The 25344-nt window shown below is 53.2% G+C and overlaps 1 protein-coding gene across 1 annotated transcript; it reads left to right on the top strand.

Moving 5' to 3' along the window:
- The first annotated feature begins 3791 nt into the window (after positions 1–3791).
- On the top strand, positions 3792–24605 carry CDHR1 (cadherin related family member 1). The gene is made up of 17 exons (XM_032838586.1): positions 3792–3932; positions 4526–4621; positions 5594–5739; positions 6749–6799; positions 7996–8085; positions 9252–9338; positions 10555–10671; positions 11745–11888; positions 13608–13686; positions 15234–15334; positions 17938–18141; positions 18638–18790; positions 20310–20474; positions 20974–21041; positions 21532–21760; positions 22417–22674; positions 23365–24605. The coding sequence occupies exons 1-17, from the start codon at positions 3878–3880 to the stop codon at positions 23899–23901; spliced, it is 2580 nt and encodes an 859-aa protein (XP_032694477.1). The 5' UTR covers positions 3792–3877; the 3' UTR covers positions 23902–24605.
- Positions 24606–25344: the final 739 nt, after the last annotated feature.

Genomic DNA, 25344 nt, shown 5'->3' with positions numbered 1-25344 from the left:
CCTACTATGTGACAAACTGTGCAGATGCTGAAGAAACCTACGCATGACACCGTCTCTGCTCTAACTGGTTCACAGCACTCCGTGGGAGATAACAAAGCAGACAGATTACAACACTAAAGTTTTTTTAAAGACCCTGTCAATGTCCCAAGTAGGGACCAATTCCTCTTGGGGGCAGAAGATGCCAGAGGGAAAAACTCTTCTAGAGGAGAAGACATTCTTTGCTGTGTCCCTACCTAGACTTAACCAGGAGGCAGGCTGGATGGCAGAGGAGAGTAATGTGGCGTGAAGACAGGTGACATCAGGATGGAGCTTCTGCCCATGTGTGTGAGTGTCAGTGACCAAGAGCCAGCATTACAACCCAGGAGTCCGAACCAGTGGGTACTAGTACCAATGAGATGGGTACTGGGGAACAGGTGGCAGCCCCAGACTCCTGCCTAGTACCTCAGTTAGGGGGGCAGGCAGCACCTTAGACAGTTAGGGGAAGAATCCCATCTACATGCTAGAGAAAATGGAGACAACCACCCTACACCTGGCCTGGACAGAGCAAGGGGACAGGGAAGGCCACATTTCTGAGTAGATGATGTCCCAGGCTCTCAGACCCCTCAGCTACTAACCCCAGAGCCCACTGCTATGGCAAAAGATTACCATCTTCCAGCCAGGTGGGTACACCCTGATCCACAACCACAGAGGACAGTTGTCAGGACCTCACCTGGGCTGGGACAAGTTGGGCAGCTGTCCGAGTGTGGGCACAAGGGAGCAAGGCTCCATGGTTTAGCACATTCAGGTAGGTCATATGGGGGCAAAGAGGCTGTAAGAGCCTGGGTTGGTGTGTTGGCAGCTAGAGGAAGCACACACTCCCATGCCCAGGCTGGCAACTAACACTTGAATTCCCACTTACTGACAGCTGGACCAGCTATTGTAAATCTACCTGAGGAAATGCTGTCAGGACAGGACCAAGAGGTGAAATTGATTTGCTGCCTTAGCTAGTAGGCCCTGTAGAGAGGGAGCTCAGCACCCTGCCAGGGTAATAGACACGTGGAGGACAAGGTAACGTGTCCAAGGCTGCCCAGGATCGGCAGGTGAGAGCCAAGCCGTGTGTCTCACAGCAGGCAAGCCCTTCCCAGCTATGACACACTGAGTCCTCCACAGAGCCTCTCACTCCTCTGCACTAAAGGTCAAGACCAGGGTCCATGATGAGAATCTCCATGAATTACTGCTATTCTCCCAGGTTCTCAAATGTTCTGTGGACAGGGATCGATCTGTAGAGACCAGCTTGTGCCGGTTTACCCCAGACCTTCCTAATTTGAGCACTGAATGTCCCACATCCCTGGAAACCCCCTCAGTCCCAGGCAAACCAGGACAGCTAGTCCTTCTCGCAGATCTGAGCCTATACAATTGAAAGGGGAGGTGGCCTCTTTAAGGAAAAAAAATAGATGCAAACCACAAGTAGAGGTAGACTATGGAAGAGATGTGTGAACCGGGGGCCCCAGAGCTGAAGCTTCAGTAGCTTCAGGGTCATCTCCCTCTATCATGGAAAGTTTCAACTATTTTTGGAGCCGGCCCAAACTGGATGTGATTCTAGGCTCTGTCCCTCACCGGCGGTGTGAAACTGGGCAAGTGACTTACCCTCTCTGTGCTTTACTTCTTCCTTTCCAAAGCAGGGACAATTGCATCAGAAGAGGTCATACTGGTTACAGGAGATAATATGGGTGACCACACACACACACACACACACACACACACACTCACACAGAGCATGGGACTGTGCCTTTGCTATCCCTCTCTAGTGCAAGTCTGCTGACTGAGTGAACTGAGGCCAGAGAAGTCAAGGCACCAGAAACAAGTGATGATGAAGGAGGCAGACAGGCCACAGAGAAAGCTGCTTTGCTCAGCACATGGGCAAGATGTTGGCCCCAGGCACACTTGCTCTGCCTCTGGCCCACTGGGTCACTGAGAGAAAGCCCCAATCTCCTCATCTCTATGCAGACTTGTGAAAGCTTGCCTTGGCCTTGTCCCAGTATTTTGTGACCAAAAGATGCAGAAATGTCTGTGCAATTTAAAGTGCATTTTCCAGGGTCATGTGGGTGGCTCTATTGGTTAAGCATCTGACTCTTGGTTTAAGCTCGAGTCATGATCTCACATAGTAGCTCCATGCTCAGTGGGGAGTTTGCTCCTCTCCCTCTCTCTTTTTCTCCCCCAGCTCACTTACACATGCACACTCTCTCTCAAATAAATAAAATACAGTGCATTTTTTAAAAATTGTTAAAAAAAATACAGTGCATTTTCCAGCCAAAGGGCCAAACCCATGGAGATTCAAGAAGGGTTCTGGTTAACTGGGCCTGAAAATTGCCCAACACTCTGGGATTACTGATTCATCTCCTTGTTCTGAATCCCTAACTCTTGCCAACAGTAGATCAAGGAGGGTTGGCCCAGGGGGATGGGTGATGTTCTACTCTGATGAAGGGCCCTGGGGAGGAATACCAAGACCCCAGCAGTGGAGGCCTCTTCAGGAAGCACCCAAAGGTGTTTCCTCTGTCTGCGGACACACCCTTCCAAGACCATCCTGGGAAGTGGCCAGGTTTGGGCCTAAAGTGACCTCCCTGTGCCTCCTCTGAGTAGAAGAGACCAGGCCGCTTCTCCAACCAAACTCCAATATCAGAGTGAGAGAATGAGTGCCCAGCCCAGGGAAAAGCTACCACCAACCAGGAAGGTTCCTGAGCTTACCTGCTTCTCCTTCTTTTCAGTGTCCGGGGGCCCCCATAGCAGCACCTTGCTTTGACTAAATGCCCTCGGGGATGGGGAGCTCACCCATCTCGGGGCAGTCCATACCTGTGCTGGCCAGCTCTGTTGGCAAGTGGGTCCCAGGGAGGGGCTTGATTCTGCCTTCAAGCCATTCATCCTTCCTTACAAGGCTTGAGTGGGTCTGCTACTTCTCCATCAGCACCCACTGGACCCTGGGGATAGGGAGTGAGGCCAGTGTGCTACCTGGTAACTTTCACCTCCCACCTTAGCGGTGACTTGAACACCCTCCCTGATGCCCACCACATATGTGGACCCTCACTAGTGACCACATTAGCTATCCAGGGCCTGGAGGTTAGGACAGGAAAGAGTGGGGATCCCAGTGAGGTGGGCCTGATACCCCTCCCCATTTGCTCCTCTCCTAACCCTCCTCTTTGTCTTTTGATCTCAGCCCCCACTCCAAGCCAGAGGCACTATCCCTGGAATCTGTTTGCCCTGGAGGGCACGCGCCACTCCGGCCCGGCCAATCCACCCGCTTCTGCGCATTCTTCCTCCCGGGAGGGACCCCTCCAGTCTCAGGCAGGTCTGTTTCCTGCCTACCGCCCTTTTACAGCCCGGAATGATCAGGCTCAGAGTGCCAAATTCCCTCAAAGTCACAGTGGAAGTTCATAAAAAGGGAAACCTCCAGCGGAGCCCCAAGAAGCGCCGATTTTCCAGTGTCCTGCTCAGGGCCATCTAGGGGAAGACACCGTCTCCGTCCCCCCTTGTTCCCCGCTCCTCCCCGCTGCGGAGCTGGGGACCCCTCAGCGCCTGCGCTCCAGACCTGGGCGAAGGGGGCGTGGTAGGGAGAGGAGTTCGCCACCACCCCTCCCGGCTCCGCCCGCTGCTGGGAGCCGGTCCCCTCACCTCCGCGCTCACTAATTGGTCTCTTCTGACAGCCAGCGGGAGCGCTCCAGCGGCGCGGATCCGAGCGGTGTCATCCGCTTAGCGCCCTCGCGCCACCCAGTGCCCCCGCCCCGCGCCCCTCCCGCCGCCGCCGCTCTCACTCTCGGCTCTGCACTCCGCGCTGCCCGGGGCATGCTCCGCTCTCCTGCGCCCGGCCCGGCTGCGGCGAACCACTCTGTCCGCCCGCGGAGACATGAGGCGCAGCCCGGGGGCCGCCCTCGCCCTGGGGCTGCTGCGCCTCTGCCTGGGTGAGTGGCCGCGGGCCCCCGAGCGCGGGGTCCGAGCTAAGCGCGGGTGCGGGCACTGCCCGAGTGGGCGCCGAGGGAGAGCCCTGGCCGCTCATTTCCACGGTGGGACTCGGGCGGGGAGACGGGACGCGCGGCAGGGTGGGGCTATCCTTCCACCTGCCGGGCTCGGTGGCTACCCTGGAGACACCCCGATTTGGAGCCAGGATCATCTGCTGCCCTTGTCTTCTTCAGAAGGGAGGTGTGGTGATTGCTTTGAAGGCTGCTGGGGCAGAGGAGGGTGCCCCAACTCCCAGTGTGACCTTGGCCAGGGCACTGTCCCTCTCTGGGCGCGGGGTTCCAGGTCTGTCCATTGGTGGGTTGAGATTGGCCACTGCCTGGGTTCTAAGTGCCCCAGATGGTGCGCGTCCCTGACAAGCCTGAGCGGAGTCTGGGCCTGCAGGAGGTGGTGGTGGAGGGACCCCTTCGCAGCTCCCAGCCCAGTCTGACGGTGTGCAGGGGGTTGGGGAGGGGACTCCCAGCCTGGCCAGACTGGGACCACGCAGGTGTGAAGCTGTCCCTCCCTGTGTCTGTTCTCCTGCCTGTTCTCTTCCTAGCCCAGGCCAATTTTGCCCCTCACTTCTTCGACAACGGGGTGGGCAGCACCAACGGAAACATGGCCCTGTTCAGCCTTCCGGAGGACACCCCTGTAGGTGAGTACCCCTGGCACCCGCCCTCTATTGGTTTCTCGGAGGGTGGCCCTCATTCCCCTGGACACAAGGACTGAACCCGTGACTCCTCTGAGCCTATGGAGACACCCAGTGCCAGGCTGTGGGCCCTCTGGGGTGCCCTGTTTGTGCTCTGAGTTCCCCAGGGCAGTTGCAGGAAAGGAGGTCACGGCTGTCATGGAGACCTAAGCCAGGCCAGTCCTGGAGACCCAGCTGCGGCTGCAGGGCCGAGACAGGGCCACCCTAGACAGCAGACAGCAGGTGGCAGCTTGATGAGAACCCCAAAGCTTTGCCACAGCACCGCCCCTTACTCACTGTTGTGACCTTGAGCAAATATACTTACCTCCTGGAGCTTCAGAGCTCGGGATCTTTAGGCTTTAAACAGACCCAAGAAAGTCCAACTTGCTGGGATATGCATAAGAAAGGGGGAAGGAGGAAAGAAGAGGTTCTCCCTTCTTCCCTTTCCCTCTGTCTGGGTTGGGAACACTGAGCAGAAGGATAGCAGTGTAAGAAATGCATCTACTTAGAAATCCCCAAAGAACTAATTCAGACATGGAAGCATAACGCTGCACCCTGGGGCACCCCTCCTATCTTAATGGCTCTTCCCTTTTCTCCCATCCCCCATACCAGGGAACCCCAGTCTTGGCTCCTGGGACTGGAAGAAGCCCTGGGGTTAGGTACAGCAGCCCTGAAGCTCCTCTGTCATCCTGTATTATGGCTTACAGTCTGTACAGGGACTGACACTAACATCTCCCTGACAGTTGTAAAGAATAAAGGTGGGGGGTAGGAAGCAGCCTGTGGGGGTGAGCCAGTAGCCAAGGCCCGCTTCGGCTCAGGACCTTTAGCACTGGATTGAATACCTGCCTTAGAAACAGCCGAATCCTTCGTCTGAATAGATGCCACTTTTAGGAATTTTGGGTCCCAGATTCTAGTCTCCCCTTCTGTATCTCCTTCCAGGTTCTCATGTTTATACTCTAAATGGGACAGATCCCGAGGGATACCCTGTCTCCTACCACATCAGCTTTGACCCCAGTGCTAGAAGTGTCTTTTCTGTTGATCCCAATTTTGGAAACATCACCTTGGTTGAAGAGCTGGACAGAGAGGTATGGAGAGGTGTGAGACGTACTATCTCTCAGGTGTGCAGACAAACCTCTGTGGGCTGGAAGTTTCCCTGGAGGTCGTCCCTGGAGAGGTCCTGTAAGCCACAGAAAACTGACAGCAGATCAGGACTGGAAAGAGTACCTTTTTTTTTTTTTTTTTAATATGTAACCTCTATGCCCAACACGGGACCCGAACTTATAACCCCCGGATCAGGAGTCGCATGTTCTACTGACTGAGGCAGCCTGGGAAGGAGTGGTTTTAGAGAGTGGGTCTGAGTTTGGTAAACCTCCACCCCCTCTATCCCTCTGCACCTTTCTGAACCTAGGGGTGCTGGGGCCTGAGCTACATTTCTTTTTTGAGCCCCACACCAGGATGTTGGGCCTCATGGACCCCATAACTGGACCTACACCATGGGCTTACTGCCAGCTCTGGTCAGACAGCCGACTTACCCTGCTGCAGGCCACGGTGGAGAAAAGAAAGTTGGGTCTCAGAGGCTTCTGTAGGGACCATGAGGGGGAAGTTATCACCATGCACCTCTCCCCTGCACCCCTGGGGGCCTGCTGACCTCAATACCCTTCCTCGCTGGGGTCCCACCATGGGCTAGGGAGTGCTTGAGACACTGCAGACCTGGACCATGGAACACAGAGAGGTGTGGGAGAGATGGGGAGGATGGGGAGGAAGAGAGGGGAAAGAAGAAAAAAGGGGAAAAGTCCAGCTCGCTGGGATGTCCAGCATACTGGGTTAGCATATGTCCTCATTCTAGCAGGGGAACATTCTCTCTCGGTGCCTCAGTACTACTGTGGGTTTATGAGAACCCCTGATGTGCCAAGACCCAAAACAAGGTCTCAAACATGGCCAGAGACAGATTTTGGTCACCTGCCTTGCACCAGGGCTCCCTTGACATGCCCAGGTCTGCTCTGGTGGGCTCAGTGGGGGCAGGGAGAGTCCTCCCCCACCTCAGGATCCCCAGGTACATCAGACTCCCACTCACTGGAGCCTTATACTTTACAGAGGGAGGATGAGATTGAAGCCATCATCAGCATTTCCGATGGCGTGAATCTGGTAAGTGTGCCCCTGAGCCAGCCTCCTGGCGGCACCTGCTCCCTAGACTTGCCCACAGCTTCTCCTCCCTCCTAGGGGCTCTCTAGTAAATCCAAGCTGAGGCCCTCCAACGTGCCCACAGGACAGGGCTGCACCAGGGGAGGCCAGTGAGGATGTTTTCCCATCTGCCTCCTCCAACCAGCTCCTGCCCAGCCACCCAAGATGAATGCCTGGGGCCCCAGACCTAGCTGCTCCTTCACCGCCTCCCCCACAGACAGCACTCCCATCCAGCCCTCATCAGTGCTTGCCGGGGTGATCGCAGGGGTTCCCCAGCTTCCAGGCTACCTGACCCCAGTCCATCTCTGAAGTTCAGCCAGAGCCATCACCATGAAACTTTAGGCCTGGCCACAGCTTGGCTGCAGAAGCACTCACAGCAAGTCCCCACTGCCCTCAGGATGTGGTCCACGCCCCAGTCTAGCCCTCAGAGCCTCCCCATCCAGCACTATCTGCCTCACCCACCTTCCCTCTCACGTTCACCCTCCCGAACATCTAGCCCCAAATCTGCTTATGTTCTCTGAACTCATCATACATGCCACTCCTCTTGCCTTTGCACATGCTGTTCCTTCTTCCGGGCATATCTTTCCACCTCTTTCCCTCTCACCTGCTGAGGAGCTTAAATCTCACTCCTCTGTGAAGCCTCCCTGCTGTCCCCACCACTGGCTGGACTAGATGCCTCTTCTCGGGGCCTCTGGAGACAGCCTCTTAGACCATGTGCCCACAAACCCAAGGGGAGCATTTACCTGGGCCATCGTGCCCCCAGAGTCAGATAGCACAGGGGGCTGCCCACAGTGCCTGGCATGACCCTGTTAGCACCCTGAGTGAGATCACCACCTTTCTTTTATACGGGGATCTTGCCCTGCTGTCCCATTCTGTAAAACACGCACCATCAGACTGTGCCTTCTGTCTCTGGGATGGAGGGCAGTGTTCGTACCTAGTGGTTGCTTCGTAGTATTTGTTGCATGAATGAAGAAAAGAAGAAAGGAAGGAAGGAAGGAAGGAAAGAAGGAAGGAAGGAAGGAAGGAAGGAAGGAAGGAAGGAAGGAAGGAAGAGAGGGAGTTGGGGCAGAGACATACACCTGGGCTATTAGAGGCCACTGTCCCTTTATTGCCCAGAAAGTCTCACTGCCCCAACTCCTGTTCCCTTTGCCCCTTCTCAGGTGAAAGAAAAAGTCACGATCCTGGTGACCGATGCCAATGATGAGGCCCCCAGTTTCATTGAGGAGCCCTATGTTGTCCAGGTTCCTGAGGTGAGCAAGAGGCCTCTAGGCAGAGCCGATGCGCTCCATCCCCAGACTCAGCCCAGCCTTCCCTCTGGGCTGCCCTGTGACCTGCCCCCAGGGGACCAGCCCCAGAGTGATGAACACCTCCTCATCCTAACTGCCCTCCACCCTCCGGAGAACCCCCACTTCATGTCCTCCCCTCACCTCTGTTGTCATCCCCTCACACATTCGTTTTTATCCACAGGAATGTCCATTTCCCGTTTTCTGTTATAATATATGTTTATTGTGGAAATTTGAATATATAGAAAAGTAGAAAAAAACAAATTTCTCCAGCCTGAGACAATATTGTCAAATTTTGGTGTTGTTCTCTCTAGTCATTTTGGGATTACTGGATTTATTTTGTTTGTTTTATTTACATAACTGTGACAATACTAAACATATGCTTTCTGTATGCTATTTTTCACTTAATTTCACAACATAAGCATTTCCTCAGTAATTGTGAAGTTTAGGTAACTGTCGTCTTAATCGTTTCCACTTAGTGCATAGTCCATCATTGACTAGATGAGTCCTTTACATCTGGATGTTTAAGATGCTTTAGATTTTTGCTGTCATAAGAAAGATCAAATTCTGGACGTCAAACATCAACATAAAACTTCCAAATAGCTAATTAGAATCATTTCCTTAAGAAATGGTCCAAGATGTGAAATGCCGAGGTTGAAAGCGTGAGTTACCAGAGCAGCGCGTGCTGGCTCTCTCCCCTCAGGTGTGTCTCCCCATCCCTCCCCAACACTGGGGATTCTCGGTTTTTTTAATATTTGCTAATTCAGTAAGAGGAAGATACTTCATTTGGGCTCTAAATGGTATGTACGCGATCCCTGGTAATGTGGAATGTCTATTAACCATTTCCGCACTTCATGTTTAAACTCTTTGTCTAACTGGAGTCTTATTTTGAGAGGATGTCTGTTCCCACCTTTCTTTCCCCTTCCTTCATCCCTGCACCCACTCACCTACTCTGACTTTGGCTTCCTCTTCCCCAGCGGGGTTCCCTGGGTAATCCTCCCCTCTTCACCTCTATTTAGTCCTTCACTCCCTGACTCCATCTTTCTATGGCTCCTTTCCCCCCAGTCCCCTGAGCATTCTGTCACTGCCCTGGGACTGACCCCTCCCCCACCCCCATGGCTGTGACCCCTCAGGACTTACCTACTGGGAGCAGTATCATGAAGGTGCATGCGGTGGACAAGGACACAGGCTCTGGAGGGAGTGTCACCTACTTCTTGCAGGTAAGGAGGGCACACTGTTCATTACCAGAGGCCCGGGCTAGAAGGGACACCTGGATGGCCGCCACCACCTCCATTGGCAAGGCTCTTAGTCAGCACCTCCACTCTTCCCAAAGATTGTCAGAAATGTCACATCAGCTTCCCAGGGCTGGGCTGGGCTGGTGGGGAGATGAGAGGAGTGTGGGTGGAAGCCGTCTTCCCCTAACCGGCCCATCCTGGCTCCGTCTGCGTTCCCTGCCACCCTCTCCCTGGATCCCCAGGACCCTCAGCTCTCTACCCACAACCCCTTCCCCAGGAGAGGTCTGGGCACATTACACCCACACAGGGTGGGGAAAAAAAAAAAAAACCTGCCTGGCCTAGAACTGAGGAGAGGAAAAAGGGCGAAAAGGGGATCTGTCAGGAGGAACAGAGTGATGACACCCCCACCCCACACCTTTCCATTCCCCCAACCCTGTCAAAGGCAAAGACCCCTTCCCGCACCTCGTCCTCCTCCCTGTCCTCCTCCCTGGGCTCCGCAGGAACCAGCCACACCTCTCACAGCTGCTGTTCCTGGGGCCGCTCCTCAGCTCCCCCCAGGGTTAGTCCCTGGCTCTCACAACTGTCAGGGCGGTACAGCCCGGTGGCTGACAACAAGGCTCCTGGAGAAATCCCCTGGAAAAGATGCCGCCCCCTCCTGGGGGGGCCTTCACCCCCTCATCTAGCTCTCCCAGCTCTCCCTCCTCATGTGCAGAACCCGAAAGGCACAAGCCCATCCTCACAGGTTCTTGTGGGGATTAAATACACATGCAGCTCCAATAACAGCTCGTGACACACAGTAGCCCTTTTCCAGCTTGAGGATCACCTCCTGTCCCCACCCATCCTCCACCATCCCCCAGGCTGCCTGTGACTGGCCCCTAGGCCCTTCCTTGTTGAGGTTCATGATCCTGAAGCTTGTCTCCACCACTGTGGCTTCTGAGCCCTGACACTCTCTAGGTTAGAGCACTCTGCTGCCATGTCTACCTGCTGGAAAGTCCAGGCCAGAGCTGAGCTGGAAGCTGGGCATCGAGAAGGCTAGGGCCCTGCCGGGAGCATGTTGAGGGACGGGAGGGGGACCTTCAGGGCCAGCAAGGCCAGCGTTCCTGTGACAGAGGACAGTGAAGACCCCGTCAGAAGCAAAGCAGCTATTCCTGGGCCAGCCTGGGTGCCCCTCCGAGGACTAGCGTGCCCCTCATTCTTACAGAATGTGCACGCCACCAAATTCGCCCTGGACCACCACAGCGGCGTGCTGCGCCTCCAGGCTGGGGCCACCCTGGACTACGAGAAGGCCCGGGCCCATTTTGTCACCGTGGTTGCCAAGGTAACAGAGAGGGAGGCACTGGGAGCCTCTGGTCTTTCTTCAGCCTTTATCAAGGGAAGCAGCCCGGGGACTGGAACAGAGTTCGGTTCTGCAAGGGAGTGGAGGCGTTTTGGAGGGCTGAAGGTATGATGGCAGCAGGGGTCGGGGGGTGTGGCTGCTCAGAACCTCTGTTGATGTGGACCCTGCCTGGACATGGACATAGTCTCCAGGGAGGCTGGAGTGTGGGGGCTGGAGAGGGTATATTCTGTTCTTGAAGATGGTGTACATCCCGTGACAGGCCAGGTTCCCCTCCTGAGGACCAGGTGGCCATGGCTTAGAGACCCGGGCCCCCTCCATCCCCCCACAGCCTGGTCTCTAGGAGCTTCCCTCTCTCTGCCTGGGCTTGCTCACCTCACCCTCTCTGGGTGATCAATGACCCTCTCTGCACCTCGGGTTTCTTATCTGCCCACCCCTGAGGCTAAGCAGTTCCTCAGATTTCTAAAGGGCAGGGAGCAGGAGCCGCAAGTCAGCGGGTGCTCTGCCAAGGTGGCGCTCTGTCCCCTGAGTGGGGGAAGGCCCAGCTGTCCCTCTGGGCTCAACAATGTCTCTTCCAGGAACAGGAAGGCTCTTGCTGGTCACGTATGGCTGCAGGCCATCCCTCTGCAGCCCGTAGCAGCTGCCCAAAGCTCCTCGAGGGCTGGGCTTCCTGGGCACACACCTACATCATATGGGCCCCTGTTGTGCTCTTAATAGGTTCTCAGGAGTTGGAGGCTTGGCTCCTGGCAGGAAGGGGAGTTTGGCCCTGACCCCTCCTCCTCTGCCATTTGTCCAACATAATTTCCCAGGAGAATGAACTCACTCTTTTTCCCAAAGGAACACTTGAGTGCCTAGGGCCTACCAGGCGCTGACTAAAGACCTCCATGCATCAGCTCATTTCAGTAACCTCTTCGAGGAGGAATTGATCTCCAGGTGACACAGGAGCAGACAGAAATCAGAGAGGGAAGCTGGTCTTGAGGCCAGGAAGTGGCAGAAGCCAGATGCCACCGGGGGCCATCCAGGGCCCAACTTCTTTTCACTCTCTGGTTCTCTCCCAGGATGGCGGAGGGAGGCTGCGAGGGGCCAACGTGGTATTCTCCACCACCACTACAGTCACAGTCAATGTGGAGGACGTGCAGGACATGCCCCCTGTCTTCGTGGGCACACCCTACTATGGCTATGTGTATGAGGACACCCTTCCGGTGGGTGGCTGGCCCCTCAGCCCAGTGTCCCCTCCAGACAGCACTGCCCGAGGATCCCCTGTGGCTTGGCTCACATGGCTGGCTCTGGACGGGCCCAGGCTCAGCCCAGGTGCATGTCCTTTTGCCAGTGGGAGTGGAAGGGAGAGGAAGCAGGTGCTGGTGTGTGGAGCGTCTGCTGGGTGCCAAGACTGTGACAGGCATTTCTTCCCTCATTCAAACTTACTCTAATCCAGCTGCTGATGTTCTACCCCTCAAAAGGGCTGAGAAGAGGGGCTGGCAGGTGGCCCATTGCCTTGGTTTGGGTGGGGCCTTTTCTACACCATGTGCTGGCAAGGCGGGTGAGATTCCTTTATGCCTCCCTAGCTCCAAGCCTCATAGCCTGGGGTCGCTCAGACCAGTGGTTGTCCTGAAGGCCCAGTTGCAAGGCCAGCCTCAGCTTCCGACCCCTCAGTGCAGTCTTTGTCCCTGATGTTTTGGTGACTATGCTTGTCTTCAGGCCTCTCAGGGAATGTCCTGCCCCCAACCCTGGCATCTAAGGGCCGGCCTCCCCTCTACCCCTGAGTCCTCAGCCTCCAAGCACCCAGCCAATCTCCCTGCTGTGCCTTTAGCCTCTGCCTAAAATGTGCCCCTGGGCCTGAGGCTCCTTGCCCTTCTCAGGTCACCCCAGGCACTGTTTTCCTTGACATCTTCGGCTGAGATGGGAGCTCTCTTCTCTGCTCCCACACTCTCCCCATCCCACCTTGGGATACATCCATGTATTTACATGTCCTCACCTCAGACAGACTGAGAGCTCCCTGGAGGCAGAGACCAGGCTGAAACCAAACTTCCCAAAGATTCTGTAGAACCGAACCGCGTTGTCACTTTTCCTTTTGCTGGTCTGATGATTGTAGACTTGAGGAGATAATGAAAGCACTTTCTGAGGACCGCTCACATGCTGGGCCCAAGCTAAGGTACCACTTGTCCAGAAGCTGGCAGCTGAGTGGTAAAGATGAGTGCAGAGTTAGGGAGAAATGGCGGGTTCCTCTGGTGGGGGCCAAAGGCAGGGCCGAGGGAGGCCAGCTGTCCTGCCAGGAGCTAAGGGTAGAAAGCATTGCTGAGGGAGAGCAGGCAGCATGGGGACAGTCAAGAGGCAGCCATGAGTGTGGACAGGCAGAGGAGAAGGGCCTGAGCAGAGGGCTTAGAAGGGGGCGGCAGGCTGAGGTGGAGCAGGCTTGTTAGTTGTGCCATCCCTGACCAAACCCTTTGAATAGCACCCCAACCGGGGCCCCAGCAAAACATCCTAGTACCTGGACTTTTCATCGGACCCTACTGTGGCCAGCCCCTCTCTCACCTGTCTCTGACTCTCCCTCTATCTACCTCCAAAGGCAAAAGGTGGATGAGGCAGCAAGGGTGAGGCCTGAGAGCTGGATAGTAGAGGCCAGAGCTGAATGTGTAGGAAAGGAGGGTTGTTAGGAAGAGGCCTACTTGGGGGGCCTGAATGTCGCTGGGTGGCCATGTGCTAACCTATGTGGTGAGGAGAAGCAGGGCTCAGGCTGTCCCTCTAGCCCTGGGAGCCAGTGGGTGCTCCGATCTCCCTGTAGAACTGGTGTGGGGCCCCACAGAGGCCTGGCCCTTTTCTTGGGTGGCAGGAGCACCTCCCCTCTGACAGGGGCAAGTATATGGGGGGGGAGCCCCAGCCATACCGGTTGGCCTCAGGCAGCTGCTTCTGTTCCCCCAAAGGGCTCAGAGGTACTGATGGTGGTTGCCATGGATGGAGATCGAGGCAAACCCAACCAAATTGTCTACAGCCTCTTGAATGGTAAGTCTGGGCAACTTTGAGGACAGGCCCATCGCTGGACTACAGCTCCTACTTCCTGGGTGACCAGAGTGACCTACCCAGATCTCTCTGGGTCCCAGTTTCCTCATTTGTAAAGTCAGAAGTACAAGATGTATTGGGTGGGGGGTCTGGGTCCCTCCAGGAGGTGACAAGTCTCTTGGGCATGTGCTCCTGTTTGTCACTATGTCCAGCAACAGGGAGAGAAGCATGGGGGGGGGCATCAAAAACAATGTGGGTGGCTCCAACTCATGTCCCTTCACCCTGGGCACACGCTGATTAACAAGAGGAGTGGCCACATTTCTTACACTTTTTAAAATTACTGGTTTTTTTTCCCCCTCATTCTTTTTTTTTTTTTTTTAGAAGGGGAAGGAGCAGAGGGAGAGAGAATCCTAAGCAGGCTCTACTCCCAGCACAGAGCCTGACATGGGCCTTGATCCTATGACCCTAAGATCACGACCTGAGCCAAAACCAAGAGGCAGATGCTTAACTGACCAAGCCACCCAGTTACCCCTCTCATTTTTTCACATTTCTGGCCTAGAGCATATAGTTGAATTAAGAGAATTAAATGCAACGATGATAGGACATTTCCTACCGTTAGCTCTATATATGGACAAGAAAACTGAGGCTCAGAGAAGCTAAAGGGGCATCCCACATTCCCATTTGATTTGAACCTAAGTCTTCTGTCTCCAAGACTCTTCTTTGCATAACTGAGCAGCAACTGAGCGGGTCATGGTGCCCCGGGTGGGTGGGTTCTGTGGCCCTCAGTAGCCAGTCCCCACAGGCCCAGTCCCCTCAGTGGGACGGTCACGCTTGGTGTCTGATCACAGATGTGCACATGTCTCTGTCCTCTCACTCAGACCCTTCCCCTCCCTGACCCTATCCCTGGGATATGCCTGGTACATACTCTCCCTCCAACAGCTCACGTATGTGTGAATGTGCCCCCATCACTTGCGGGCTCCTTTCCTCAGGCACACAGACACCCCCCTCCCAGACCCCACCCCCACCCCATTGCTCCCCGTCCCTGCCCTCCACCTCTGCAGCCTTCCCACAATTACCCAGCACCTACCATCCCCATCTCTTCTCTCCTCTCCCTCCTCTGTTCTTCTCTTGCAGCCTCTGGCCTCTTTCTTCCCTCCTTTCCTTTGTCTCCTCTCTCTCTCCCTCCTTGTCTCCTTATCTCTGTGTCTGTTCCTTTTCTGTTGCTGTCACACACACACGCATGTGCGCACACACTCACATGCATACACACGGCAGTAAGAGAAGCCAGTTCTATGAAACCTGAAAGCCAGACTCAGAAGTGAGTTTAAGTCCCAACTCTACACGTGCTGTGAAATCTTGGACAAATGACTTAGCCCTTCTGAAACTCAGTTTCCTCATTGGCAAGATCCAGCTGACAGAATTACATTTTATACAGACCTCAATGAGGGAACGAACACCTGAGGAGCGTGGGGCAGCCTGCCTGGCCTGGCCCCCCTGCGCCTCCCATGGCCGTGTGTGGAACTGTAGGGCACGTCTTTCCCCCTTGACAGGGAGTGATGGAGCCTTTGAAATTAATGAGACGTCTGGAGTCATCTCAGTCATGCAGAGCCCTGCCCAGCTCAGGAGAGAGGTGTATGAGCTGCACGTACAGGTACCCTCCCTCTTGCTCGGCCCCTCCTCCTACCCTCCGGCCCTGGGAGATGCCAAAGTTGATGAGACACAGCCCACCTCCAGCACCCCACCTTCCACCCAGGGAAGGAGCTAGCTGCTGCTCCAAAGAGCACCTACATCACATAGCCTGGGTGAATGTTGCAGCAGACACACAAAGCCCCTGGCAAGGGGAGACGTGAATTCACAAGGAGGTAGGACTGAAGCGGCAAGATCTTGAACATGGGAGGACGCAGCAGGTGGAGATCGGTGAGAGGCATCACGGGTGGGGGTGAGGGTGGGCTGGAGGCACCGTGGGCTAGGAGAGCCACGTGAGGCAAGGCTGGAGGTGAGAGCACATGACGGACTAGGGAAGCAGCAAGGAGTCGTGAGCGAGAGCCATGACTAGAACTGGAGTTCATGGGCAGCATGTAGACAGAGAAACAGTTGGATTCAGGCTGGGGCGGAGTTAAAGCCCTGAATATGAGATACAGTTTTTATCCTGGAACAGGGCCAGCTTTGTGGGCGTGTGGTCTATGTAATTACACAGGGATCACCATCGGAAGGGTCCCATGCTGGGCATAATGATCTGCTCTTGCTGTCTTGAAATCCTTAATAATTTTTTAACAAGATTTTAAAACAATTTTTAAGAAAATTTTTGTTAGAAAATATTTTCATTTTTCACTGGGTCTGCAAATTATGCAGCTGGTTCTCCCCAAGAGGAGTAAAGAGACATTGAAGGGTTTTGAGCATGATTAGAGTCTTGCTAAAAAGCTCATCTGTCTGCTTTAGACCAGGGGTGGAGGGGCAGGGGGATGGCGGGGTTCAGATTCAGAGTTTGGCAAACAAGGATTTCCAGGACCTAGTCCTGGCAACAGGAAGTTTGTGTGTCTGGAAGAAACCCAGGACTCTGCATGTTCTAATCTCTCAAGTGACTCTGGCACCAGTTCCAGCCTAAGATTTGAGAACACTGGTCCCACCTTGAGTTTGGAGGAAACTGGATGAGAGGCAGGGAGGCAAAGTCATTAGTTAAGAAGGCCCTTGGGGATGGAGGGAGGTGGAATAACAGAAATAGACAAATTGCAAAATATGAAGGAGGCCGACTCCACAGAATGTGGCTGTGAGGGGTAAGGGAAGGGACAGGGATGGGGTGTCTGGAGTGGTGCCATGCCATTGGGAGCACAGGAGAGGAGGTGGTTAGGGAGGACAGGCATGGAAAGCTTCTCTGTCTCAGGAACATTCAGGTTGAACACACAACTTGGATATACAGGTTCGGAACCTGGGGAGACAGTGTCAGCATACAGGCAGCTATGGAAGGATGGTTTTGGGGAATGGGATTGCCCAGAGAGTGGCCGTGGGGACAGAGGAGCACTGGCTGAGAATGCAGCTGTGGGGGCACTGGAGGCTGAGTGAGGATTGTGGGGAATGGGGAGGCAGGTGAGGGAAACCCAGGAGCGATCGGAGAGGTAGAGAGGAGCCTGCGGAGAGCAGAGTCACATTAGCAGAGGACACTCAGGAAAGCAAAGGAGGTGACAGTGCTGCATGCAGCATGGAAATTGGTGTGAAGGATCTCTGTAGGGGATGGGCTGAGAGTGGAGGAGGAATTAGGAAATGGAGGTGTAGGCTTCTGAGAAGGGATCCAGGATAGCAGCTAGGGTGTGACAGAGTGGTTCCCAGGAGCAGAGTTTCAGGATAGGTAAGACAGAGCATGCTTAAAGAACAAAGGCAGGGAGGTCCTTGATAGTATCTGTCACAGGGAGTGGTTCACATGGAGCCTGTGGATTCTCAGCCTTGGCTTTGCCGCCATGTTAGTTATCTGTTGCTGTGTCGCCGCACCTCCCCTCCCTACAGCCTCCCTTTGGCCAAATGGACACCAGGACAGAATGTGACAGAGCTGGGATTTGATCCCATATGTCTCTAGATGCAAAGAGGGGCCAGTGTGGGGAGATGGAGAGAGCGCTGGTTAAGGAATCAGACACACCTGAGTTCTTCCTGTTCCAGCTCTGCCCCTCACTAGCTGTGTGACCCCAGGTGACTACTTCACCCCTCTGTGCCTCATCTGAGAAATGGGATCAGTACTAGCACCATATCGTTGCCTGTGGCTGTTGTAACGTTTCCGCAAACTTAGGGTCTTGAAACAGCTCACATTTGTATCTCGCAGTTTCTGTGGGCCAGGATTCCAGGTTAGCCGGGTCCACAGATGCGAGGTCTCTCATGTAGCTGCCATCAGATTGTCAGCCTGGGTTCTCTTGACTGTGGAAGGATCAGCTTCCAGGATCACATTATTATGGCCAGAATTTAGTTCCTAGTGTCCTGTAGGATAGAGATCACCATTAGCTCCTTGAGACATGCACCTCTCCAACATAGCTACTCGTCTCATCAGAGCCAGCAAGAGAGACAGTCTGCTAGAAAACAGACGTTACAATCTTCATGGTCTAATCACCAAGTATATGCCATCACCATTGCCATGTGCTATCTGAAGTTAGTTGTAGGGCAGGCCACGCTTAGAGGGGATTATACAAGAGGATGAACACGTGGAGGCGGGGATCCATGGGGCCATCTTGGAGTCTCCTGCCACACAGCAATAGCCACCTGCCCCCACCCCAGGTGACTGAGGTCAGCTCTGCCGGGATCCCAGCCGCCCAGGCCATGGTCCCAGTCACCATCAGGATCGTGGACCTCAACAACCATCCGCCTACGTTCTATGGTGAGAGTGGACCCCAGAACAGATTTGAGCTGTCCATGTACGAGCACCCACCTCAGGGGGAGATCCTGCGGGGCCTCAAGATCACCGTCAACGACTCAGACCAGGTGTGTGGTCCTGCCTTCCGCCTTGTCTTCCAAGAGACTTGAGCTGAGAGCTCACCAGCCTTCACCGCTTATGTCCCAAGGGCCTGGCAGGTCACAAAATGAATGAAATAAGAAGGTGTAACCAAGAGAGAGATGGGGGAGAGGAGCTAACCACAGACTCTCTGCTTAGTCTACGGACATTCACAATCAGTTAAAAAGTATAGCCAGCCAAACAGAAGCCCCTCTGTATTAGATCTCCGGGGAGTTTTTGTGACCACTTCCCATCACCTCCTCTGCCCGGCCGACGGCTTGTCTGTGAGCGTTTGTTACCTGACTTAGTCTCCATAGCCTGCTAAGTCTTTCTGATTCTCCGTGGCCTGGCTGACAGAAAGAAGTAATAATACTCACCTGCCAGGGTTAAGGGCATAAGGAAGGCTCCTCGCTTAGCATGACCATCTAATGAGTTTCTTTTCTCACTCATCTTCCCCGTTGCCTCCCTCCAATCTCTGTGGTCCAGGGAGCCAATGCCAAATTCAACCTGCGGCTGGTGGGACCTGGGGGCATCTTCCGAGTGGTTCCACTGACAGTCCTGAATGAAGCCCAAGTCACCATCATTGTGGAGAACTCAGCCGCCATTGACTTTGAAAAGTTCAAAGTGCTAACCTTTAAGGTAGGTGATGCTTTGCACTGCCCTGAATGGGGGAGGCGGGGTTCCTAGGAGCTCATAGCAGCTTCTGGATTTATTCCTGAGGGGGCCCTGTCACCTTCTGCCCCTTCTGGCCCTCCTTTTTTCCTCTCAGTTCCTCTGCCCCTCCTGCTGACTGGGGGAGCAGGAATGGGGGCAGGGAGGGAGGAAGGGGAGGGTAAAAAGAGCCTGCTCCCCCTGCTCACACAGCCTCACTGAGCCCCTGTTCCTAAATTATCATTGTCCCAGGAAAGCACTGGCATTCAAGGTGCCATGTTAATAGACTGAGACAAAAAAACTATTTGATTATCAAGATAAACGTATTTCTCATAGGTGTTTGACATCTATCATTGATTCTGATAAAAACTTTAGTAGAAGTTAAAAAAATACTCCTTTGTATCTGATTTTTTAAAATTATGAACATATGTAAATAATGAATATTAGATATAAACATAAATACTATATAGTAATAAAAAGTAAAAACGTACTTCACTAATATTATTTAAACTGTTACAATTATTTATAATTATACGTACATATGCCACTACAGCAAGTGTCATGCTTAGAAGTGAGAATCTAAAAGCTTCCTATGAAGTCAGAAACAAATTGTGGGGGCCTGCTCTCACCACTGTTATTTAACACTATTCCTGGGGTAATGTTATTCCTGCGTAAAGAAAGGAAATAAGAAGTATGAATGTTAGAAAGGAAGGGACAAAATTATCATTGTTTGTAGGTGGTGTTTTTGTTTGCTTAGACAAACCTAAGAAATGTTGGAAAAACAAACACAGCAAAGTTGCTAACATGATTGATTACAAACTTAATACACAAAATTTGAGTATTCCCACATAAGAAAAATAGCAAAGAGAATAATGGAATAGAAGATCCTCTTTTATAATAACAACTAAAAGATAAAATTCCTAGTTATTAGGATAATAAGAAATATACAGCATCTAAATAACAAAAAAGCACAAGAATTTAAGAAAGGGATATAAAGAAAGCAAGAAGTATAAAGGCTTACTTTGTTTTAAAAAAATGCAAAGTCTCATCAAATGAATAAAGAATCCAATATCATTTCAATTAAGTCTTATGTGGAATTTCCTTTGGGGACGGGAAGGGGGATTGACATTACACTGATTTTTATCTGGAGAAATAAACTTATAAGAATAGTCAAGAAAACAGAAAGAAAGAATATGAGGCAAGAACTTCCCTAACAAATATTAAATTATATTATATAACAAAATAATTTTTGAAATTGAAACTGAAAAGGAGTAAGCAAATCAATGGGACAAAAGAAATTGGCCCAAATACAACTATACGCAGGCCTTTCAAGACAGTGGGCCTTAGAGGTGCCCCCCGCAGGTGGCGGCAGGCATCACAGGCTGGTGGTGGAGACTGAAGCTGTACAGGGCAGGTGTGCGCCCGACCCTGCTGGGACAGCAAATGGGAAGGCTTTCTGCCTGGTGACCACTGCCCAGACAAGTCCTTATTTTCTTTCCTTCCTCAGCTACTGGCCATTGAAGTGAACACTCCAGAGAAGTTCAGCTCTACAGCAGATGTTGTGATCCAGCTCCTGGACACCAATGACAATGTCCCCAAGTTCACCTCCCACTACTACATTGCCAGAATCCCTGAGAATTCTCCAGGAGGCTCCAACGTGGTGGCTGTCACAGTGGGTTGAGGACTAGCCCAGGGACTGGAGCTGTGGTTAGGAGCCCCTACTGAAGGAGGCTTGATGAAATCAGAGAGACCTGGGCTCCAGTTTGAACCACAAAGCCCAAACGCATTAACTGTGTCCTTGGACAAGCTACCTGACCTCTCTGAGGCTCAGTTTCTTCTTCTGTACAATGGGGATAACAATACCTCTCAGGACTCTAAGGAGGACATAGGCAAAACCCCCGAAGCCAGGGCATAGGACCCATCTCCTTTCCCTTTCTCTTTTACAAAGGAGGGATATATGCCTTCTAGATCTAAACCTTTTGGTTCTTCCAACAGTTGAGCCCTCCTGGGTAGAAAGCTAGGGCTCTGGAGCAGGCCTTCAGATCAGTTTCTGCCCAGTTGGGTCAACCCCAAATCCCCTTGTGTTGCCAGGGAAAGCAGCCCTCAGACACATGAGCTGCCAACATGTCCCAACAAAGGACACGGACCACTAAGAGCTTTCTCTCTTCCAGGCTGTAGATCCAGACACAGGTCGGTGGGGCGAAGTCAAATACTCTATCTATGGGTCCGGGGCAGACCCGTAAGTAGATCCAGAATTCTGGAAAGAGCCTTGGGCAAGGGATTTGGGAGGCAGGGGCAGAGGGGATCTGGGCGGAAAGCAGGAGGGACCTAGACCGGGTTGGAGAAATGAATACAAGCCCAGTGGGGGAAAGGAAAGCAGTAGAGACCCTGAAGCAGAGGTTCAGGGATCTAAGAGAAGGGTCACTGTCATGGCCTGGAGCTAGGGAGGGGTAGGCTCTGGGTGGAAAGGGAAGGGCTGTGAGTCTGAGTCTGGGTAAGTTCAAGGTTAAGAGGTGGGTGAGTAAATGGGTGGGCCTGCCTCCATCAGCCTGCAGGGTTGGGGAAAGGATCAGGTGAGCTACTTTGGAGAAGCTGCATAACGCATTAGAGGTAGGTCACTCCTGCCGGTGTGTGTGTGTGTGTGTGTGCGCGCGCGCACACACACTCGTGCCTGTATGCACGCACCTGTGCTTGTGCACACCCAAGCCTGAGCTCCCTATGCCTGGCAGCTTCCTGATCCACCCGTCCACTGGAATCATCTACACCCAGCCCTGGGCCAGCCTGGATGCTGAGGCCACAGCCAGGTACAACTTCTATGTGAAGGCAGAGGACATGGAGGGCAAATACAGCCTGGCCGAGGTCTTTGTCACTCTCCTGGATGTCAATGACCACTACCCACAGTTTGGAAAGAGTATCCAGGAGAAGACAATGGTGCTGGGGACCCCGGTGAAAATTGAGGTGAGCTTTGAAGGCAACGAAGCTTCCCTAAAAGCCTTGTTCTAGCTGCTCCAAGAGGCACCATAGCAGAAGAATTTATTTTAAAATAAAACTAGTGGCTTCCCAATATGAGCAGAGGATTTTAAGGTTCATTATACATCCCACCCCCAACTCAACCCAGAAATAACCTCTAAGAGAGAAACTATTATTGCCACTTTACAAAAGAAGCAATTGAGGCTTGGGTAGCTTAGGTGTTTGGGTTGCTTTTGTTCACATAGTAGGTCTGCCTGTTTTCAGAGCAGTGCTGAGCGACACTGTCTTGCTAACGTGGAAGAAGCATGAACTCTGAAACCCAAGGGACTTGACTTTGAATCCCATCTCCCCTCCTTCTCTATATCCATCCTTAGACTGTCACTTATCATCCAAATTTATTTTTTTTTAACAATACGTACCGCCCAGACTTGTTCTGAGGATGGAATGGTGTAATACACGTAGGGGGCCTGGCACAGACCCTGGCTTATTCAATACTTCTCCCAACTCCAGTCTACTCCAGGTAGGGCTAGGATGATTTCCCTTCAACACAGCAAGCCACATATGATTTATTGGTTTAGCCAGGGTACACAAGTGTTGTCGTCGAAGCCCAGCTCTGTCCGACCCTCCCCCCAACCCACACACAGGCCACGGACCAGGACGCGGAAGAGCCCAACAATCTGGTGGACTATTCCATCACACACGTTGAGCCAGCCAACGTGTTCGACATCGATGTGCACACGGGGGAGATCCGGCTTAAGAACTCCATCCGCTCCCTCGATGCCCTGCACAATATTACACCTGGCGGGGACTTCACATGGTCCCTAGAGGTGCAGGCCAAGGACCGTGGCTCCCCATCCTTCAGCACCACAGCCTTACTCAAGATTGACATCACAGACACCGAGGTGGGTACCAAGTCTGCGTCGGGGAGAGGGTCAGAGGGCCAGCTCAGGCCTTGCTGCGGTGTCATCAGAGGAACAAAGACCATCTCCAGCCTTACTCCAAAAGACACTCAATGCTAGCAAAGGCTGCTTCTGCCATCAGACACACAGGCTTTGGAATCAAGTAGAAATCCTAGTTTCAACACCTTTTAACAGTGTGATTTGGGGCTTTGCCCGGCCTCTTCTTCCTTTCCTGTAAACTGGGAATAGTGATGGCTCTTTCGCATGGGTGTTAAAACGCAGAGGTAAAATCATGGTACATAGTTCTCAGCTCAGTATCTGGCAGAAAATCATCACTTAAGAGGGGTCCTGATTCACTTGGACAGAAGAGGCCCTCCATAATCAAAGGTAAGCAATCCCCTAATCTCTCAAGAAGAGAGTCCAGCTAATGTGGGAGTTCTTAATCTGAAAAAGGTTGTTTGCATTATGCTCTCTTGCTGTGCGTTTTTCTGGAGGGCTGTATGCATCACATTTTCTCTGTGTGCATTTTTTCTGGACCAAAGCCCATGGTGCTCATCAGATTTTCCAGGGATGCCTGACCCCAGAAAGATGTTTTTTTAAACCATCAGGCTTCAGGGAGCTCATGAGCCCTGCTCTGTCCTCCAGGGACCGGGCAGGAGTCACAGAAGGTAACGGGATGGCTCTCTCTTCCAGATGCTGTCCCGAAGCCCCATGGCCGCCTTCCTGATGCAGACCAAAGACAACCCCATGAAGGCTGTGGGTGTCCTGGCTGGCATCATGGCCATCATCGTGGCCATAACCGTCCTCATCTCCACTGCCACCTTCTGGCGCAATAAGAAGTCCAACAAGGTCCTTCCCGTGCGGCGCGTGCTCCGTAAGCGGCCCACCCCTGCGCCCCGGGCTATGCGCATCGAATGGCTCAAGTTCCAAAAGACCAAGGCTGCTGCCAAGTTTGTGCTCAAAGAGGATCCTTCCAATGAGAACTGCAACAACAACAGCCTAGGAAGCACACTGCCCCCCAAAGCCCCAGCTCCCCCTCCACCACCCACAATGGCGTCCAAGATGGGCGTGGCCCCCTGGACTGTGCCTACAGTCTCTGGCTCACTCACCCCTCAGCAACCCCAACGGTCACCAAAACCCAAGGTGGGAAGCCCTGTCCAATCAGCTCTGGTCTCCGAGCTCAGGCAGAAGTTTGAGAAGAAGAATGTAGGTAATAAGGCTTACTTCTAGCATGTGTCCTGTGGACCCTCATTTCCCCAGCCCATTTGTCCTACACTTGGACCATGCTCCCTGCCATCTGCACCTTAGGGTCACCTCTGTTTTGGACCATGATGTAAGCCCCATATCCATGGCTCTGGATATGCCTTGGATGAGGGATTTCTCTGTTTAGGGGATGCAACTGGCAAATACTTCCTCATCACCCAGATTGTTGGCACAGCTCTGATGCTCCCCATTCCACAGAGGCTGGGAATCCACAAAGAGCCAGCTCTGAGTGTCTTCTGCTCACCAACCTCAGACCTCACAGAGTCCCTCAAGTCCTCCTGGACCCTCAACATCCTCAGTTGAGGACCAGGGCCCTGGCTACATGTAGCAAGGCCAAGGGGAACCTGGATCCTGAAGCCTCCAGCTAAGAGCCGGAGCAGGAAAAAGAGTCAGCCCTGGCTAAGGTTGTGGTCAGTGACCCCTGCAGGCTGTAGGAGAGTGAGTGCATCAGGGCAGGGCCACGATGCACTGAAAACTCACACCGACTATGGGGCTGATCCTCAGAGCTATTGGAAAGATGGGGGTTGGTGTCTGGGCAGAGTCTGTGGGCCCCTGCTGTACCAACACGGGACCAGAGGACAGAGGTATGAGATGACCCCAGCCAGGGCTGTTCCAGGTGGGCCCAGAAATGTCCAAGCTGGAGCCCTGCAGTGGTCCTAGAGACACCCAGAAGAGCCTGGAGCCCCTCCTAAGGCGCTGCTCCATCACGAGTCCTGAAAGAGACAGGGCAGGGCTGAATTTTAGAGAGATCTGTTTTTATCCTTCTCACATCGTGTAACCTTGGGAGTGCCGTTTAAATTCCCTGAACATTCACTTCCTCATCTGTAAAATGAAGTAAATCAGTCCTCACTGCCTCACACGCAGGGCCAAGGTGAAGATTGAAGAAAATGTGATAACAAGGGCTTTAGCCAAGTGCAAAGCACCACAAATGCAGAGTATTTTTCTGCAGGCTAATTCTCTGGGGTAAACTCTTCCAGAAAGTATTAGGAGCCTTTCAAGCTGTTCTGCCAAGCACCCCCAGGAGGGCCTAAGCTGGGTTTGAGTGCAGCCCCTGATCCATGGTGGCCAGAGCTGGATGATGTCACTGGCCTTGACTGAGGCTCCCCCAGTTCCATTCTCCCCCACCACATCCCCCATGCTGCCCTGCCCTGGCCAGCCACCGTCAGAAAGGACCAAATCCAAGCAGCACATGAAGCCCAAGCCTCCGTTTTGCCAAGAAGACAAATGGGTTTCCAAGGGAGGAGTGATTGCTAGAGGCCTCACAGCAGGTTGGTAGCAGAGACCTGGTTGGAGGGTCCTGTGTTCTCGATGTTTTCCCCTGACTGAGCACACCTCGTCAGTTTGTGACAACCTGCCGAAGGAGAGAAGACACGCAGGCCTCTATGCTTAGTGAGAGGAAGTTCTGCCCAA

The sequence above is a fragment of the Lontra canadensis genome, unplaced genomic scaffold (assembly GCF_010015895.1).
Source record: "Lontra canadensis isolate GAN:19392208 unplaced genomic scaffold, GSC_riverotter_1.0 scaffold3, whole genome shotgun sequence".
Classification (NCBI taxonomy): Eukaryota; Metazoa; Chordata; class Mammalia; order Carnivora; family Mustelidae; genus Lontra; species Lontra canadensis.
This window is presented reverse-complemented; position numbering and strand designations above follow the sequence as displayed.